The 4,598-nt window shown below is 44.6% G+C and overlaps 1 protein-coding gene across 4 annotated transcripts in view; it reads left to right on the top strand.

Moving 5' to 3' along the window:
- COP1 (COP1 E3 ubiquitin ligase) overlaps positions 1 to 4,598 on the top strand; it is a 122,961-nt gene that overhangs the window by 4,874 nt on the left and 113,489 nt on the right. For 2 of the 4 annotated variants that reach the window (XM_027903967.1, XM_027903969.1), the window contains exons 1-3: positions 1,098 to 1,204; positions 2,233 to 2,292; positions 3,635 to 3,732. The exons of the other annotated variants lie outside the window; for them this stretch is intronic. In XM_027903967.1, coding sequence (XP_027759768.1) covers positions 1,113 to 1,204; positions 2,233 to 2,292; positions 3,635 to 3,732 — 250 coding nt within the window. In that variant the 5' untranslated portion in view covers positions 1,098 to 1,112. Of the gene's footprint in view, positions 1 to 1,097; positions 1,205 to 2,232; positions 2,293 to 3,634; positions 3,733 to 4,598 lie in introns of those variants that run through there. 4 annotated transcript variants of the gene reach the window in all.

The raw sequence follows: 4,598 nt of genomic DNA on the forward strand, positions 1-4,598 counted from the left end.
CACTCCCACTCTCCCACCACGTCAATGCCCGAAGAGGCGCGATCCCAGCACGCCCCTGGGCAAGGGCGGGCACAGATGTAAGAGGTCCCTGCATGCACCTAGGCTTGGGGACCCTCCACAGCCCCTGCCCAGCCCAAACCCTCCAGCCCCCAGAGAAACCCACTGCCTGCCCCAAATCTCATCCCCCAGAGTGCCCCTGCAAGCTCCTCTTTGCACTGCCCACCCGCGGCCCCCCGAACGAGCCCGCCTCGCCGGCCCGGGGAAACCCCGGGTCCGTCCTCCCGCCCCCCGTTCCTGCCCGGCCTGACCCGGTCCGGCCCAACCTGGGGATTTCCCCCCACTCTGAGCGGGGCCATCCATATGGACACATAATGTACACATGAGTTATACAGCATGGCTAGAAGAAGGTGAAGAAGTTAAGCAGTTCATCACCGGTGGGGAGAAACCACCCTGAGACACTCATATAACCATAAGCCTTTGACTTTCTCTTTTAAAGGCCAGCTAACAGAATACAAAGATGCCTAATTCTCTTCCTGTTAATCCACCCTGGTTGGCTAAATTTGGTCATAATTTATGCTGACTAAACAGTGCCTTGAAACTAAATAGCTTCTAACTAGGAAACAGTGATGTGAACTCCTGACAAGACAAGTGATGTGCAGAAAAGGTTCTGTGAAGGTGGAAGAGGGACAGGTGTGTGTTAATTATGTTTGGGGCTTGTTTTTTGGTATAGAGGGTGGTATCCTGGCTTGATTCGTTTGCCTTTACCCAACAGGTGATTTGATGGACTATCTGGACAAACCCTTCAGAGCATAGGTATTTTCCAACTTGGTGATTCAGAGGGGGGTTGCATTGGTGGGCGTCACAGCGTCCCCTCTATGGGCTTAATAAGTATTTAAGAGGTGTTTCCTTCCTCCTAGTTTTGTAATATTTGTTTCCTAATAGGGTAACAAGTGGGGAAGCTGAGTGCTTGAGAAACAAGCATGGCTTAGTCAGTCTGAGCTGGGCTTTTTATTTTGGATGCAAAAAGATTCGTGCTTTGCGGGAGTTGTTAACAGTTTATTAACAGCTCGTTCGGTGGGAACTGCCTTGTTGGCAGAACGTGGGAGGAGGAAATGCTGGTGAAAACCTCTCTGAACCGAGATTGGTGTGGACCTGTGGGAGTGAGAGGAGATTCTTTGTATCTCTGTAATGGCTTGAAAGCAAGGTAAAGCTTGTGACACAACGAATCCACGTGTTGTGTGCGTTTCTGTCCACGGCACCTCGCTGGACGGCTGGCCGAGACCTGGAGATGAGGATGTGTGTGACAGCGTCTCTCTCCAGCCGTCAGGGAGAACAGCCGGAGGAGTCACTGGAATTAGGATGCTGCGCTCCTCTGCTTTTATTTGTTTCATTTTCCTTTCAACCATGTCACAGCCACTTAATAAGCCACTTTTCTTCCACTACCCATCTCCTGAATTGCTGTCTCTCTTGTTGTGCTGAGGTTCCTGTGGAGCACTGCTTGGTTGTGCATCCTTCTCTTCATCTCCTTGCTTGGTTCTTGGTGATCCCTCCCGGAGAGTGGCTGTGCTTTGGTGACTGAGTCGTTCTGCCTTTCCCATCTTCTCCTTTGACCCTGTATCACCTGCTTGCCTGTTGGTCTCATCCTGCAGCCTCACCCTGGCAGTGCTCTGCAGGGGAACTCCCTCCTCTGCACCTTCTTTGCCCCATCATTAGTCCTTGTTCTCATGACATCACTGCTATTTCTGATCTGCTCTGTCTCTTTGCGTCACTTCTTTAAATTATAGATAGCTATTGGCTGAAAAAAGGAAGGAGAAACTAATTTGGGTGTCATTTATTAAGTACATTGTGTCTGTTCATGAACAGTCAGGGCTTTTTAGGTTTGTTTGAGACCTAGTACAGATGGTTAGAAGCTTCTTTTGCAACCTTGCTTGTTGGATGTACTGTGGCTCTGTTTGGGAAGTTTGCAACTCTTAAAAGCTTCAGGAGTGAACATTTATTTACCTGATTTCTAATTGTAGCAAACTGCAGTATTATTCAGAGTTCAAAGAACTGCTGATTGCCCTTTTGATCTTTATACTGCCTGGTTGCTGTTGCACTTGTGTGGCCTTTCATTTTACATATAGAAAACATTACCTAGGCATAATTAGGAGGCTGCTTTGAAATAATAAGACTTTCCTTCCTTTTTTAACGTAAAAAGACTTCTTTGTGATTTTTGTTTGGTTTTATTTTCAGCCCCATCTGTTTTGATATGATTGAAGAAGCCTACATGACGAAATGTGGACACAGCTTCTGGTAAGATTTGGTTTCTGTGTATTGCACAAAGTGTCCATCTCTTACAGCACGTGCAGATGGATGTTGCTGTGAACCTCTTTCCTTCTGAATTTCCTTCTCTTCTGTCTTCTCTCTCTGCACTGAAGAAAGGTTGACATGAAATTTTAAAAGATAGGTACCTATTAGATTAAAAAAAAGTCTTAAGTGTTCAAACCTCAAAATGTTGTGCCATTTACTCTGTAAAGAAATGAAATAATCATAAACTACTGGCAACATCCAGTACCCAGAGTCAGAACAGTTTGTCAACTTACCTCCCGTGGTCTCACCTCTGAAGAGTGCTGAGAATGATGTTGGCAGGTCCTCCTTGCCTTTGTGCAAGACCATACACAGTTTGAAGTGGCTTGTAGGTTGTTATTTTCAACTTTCTAAGAGGGAATGTGCTTCAGGCTTTGCTGAAGGTTGTATTGAATTGGCCTGGCTCCACTTATTTTTCAGTGTGTTGTCTCTGGCTGCCATGAGGAGCAAACGTTTCGTGGAGAAGTGCAAAAACCCTCCAGCGGCAGGTGTGGAACTACCTGCTGCTCCTCCTCTCCACTAGGGATTGGTATCAGTGTTGAACCACGATGTTTTAATGTCCCATCTATGTTATACTGCTATGGTGTCTAAGTAGAAATAAACCTTACAAAGTAGTAAGTTTTAACCTGCAACGAGTAAGGTAACAGCTGATTTTGTGACCTCTGTGGTAACACTTTATCCCTGTGATCTGTAACTTTTTGGGGGTCCCAGATGAGAAACATTCAAATATTGTTATTTAGAAGGAATGGAGCAAAGCTGTCACCTGATGTCTCTTATCAGCAAGTTTTTAAACCTGTTCTCATTCCTCTGTCTCTCAAATAGCTCAACAGAGAACACCTCTGAAGTCACTGCTAGTGAGAAGAGCAGCCAGGTGAAGATGTTTCCTCTGCTCAGTTACCTAAAATGCTTTTAATGTTGCTTTCTAAGTATTTGGCCAGTCTGGAAGAGTTGTTTCCGAATAACGAGTCTGTTTGTTAGCGCTGCCTGTGGAAGAGGGGCCTGAATTTGAGATGGACTTGTGGCTGAAGTATCCATGTTGCCACAATCCTCAGGGAAATACGAGTGAAGTACTTGACTACCTTTTGTAAGCCCTGCCAGGAAACTTTGGTGTCTTTCTGCTGTAGCACACTCTGAGTTAATATTTTGACTCTGTAGGTTCTTGGCAGCACAGCTGAGCTGGCAACACAAACAGTACACATTATCTAAAGTTGGTGTTATTTACCTCCTGCTTATGTTTTTCCTTCGTGTTTGCTCACTTTTGTTTCTTGTTATTTGTGTTTTTAAACAGCTACAAATGCATTCACCAGAGCTTGGAGGATAACAACAGGTGTCCCAAATGCAACTATGTGGTGGACAACATAGATCATCTTTATCCCAACTTCTTAGGTGAGCTCTAAGCTTGCGGGAGAAACATCTTAGTTGCTAAGGAAGGCAGGCACTCGTAATAAATTTGTCCTCTAGATTACTGGCTTCTGGATGTTGAAAACAAAATCTGAACATCGGCCCTTTGGTTAATTGTCATTCTTCTGGAGGAAAAAAAAAGGTTATAATGTAAATTGTTAATACTGCACTGCCTGCAGCAGTTCTGTGGGCTGAGTTACAGTAGTGAGACTGACTTGCTGTTTTCATACTTAGAAAAAACAAAACAAAGATGTTTTTCTGATGGCTAGAGATGTGAATATCTCTTTGGGTTTGTTTTCTTGTGCTCTTGTTTGCCTAATAATCAAGGACATGCCCTGTTAACAAAGCATGGGCACTGAAAGGGTGGAGGCTGAATTAGATATTGGGCTCTTTTGGCTGCTGTAGTGAGGACCATGTGATTGGTGTGTCTATAAATTAAATACAGAGAAGATATTCATATATATTCATACCTGTATGCAATCCTAATTGCTTTCTACGGAGGGAGGAAGCGTTTCTAAGTGCTGAGGCAGGTCTTGGAGTATATGTTGGGCCAAAGAGTGTTTCCATACCCCTGTGCTCAGTGGTCTGAGGTCTGTGTTGGAGGGGGAAGAGCTTGTATAGGTGCATGCAGAAGACTGAAGTTATCTTTCTCTTTGCACAACTCACTAGACTGGTGTAAAATAAAACTGCAGGCAAAAAGTCTTTCAAAAGGCACATGGCAATTCAAGGAAAAAGTTGTTCTCTTCAGCTGTGCTTGGTTTTGGCCTGTAATAAATGAGTTAATGTTGTCTCTCTCACATAGTCTTCTTTGATGTATTTCTGCCTTGGAGTTGAAAAACTTTCTCGAAGAA

This window comes from Empidonax traillii, unplaced genomic scaffold (genome assembly GCF_003031625.1).
Source record: "Empidonax traillii isolate 1590-97213 ecotype Southwest subspecies unplaced genomic scaffold, ASM303162v1 scaffold1002:size361594, whole genome shotgun sequence".
NCBI lineage: Eukaryota > Metazoa > Chordata > Aves > Passeriformes > Tyrannidae > Empidonax > Empidonax traillii.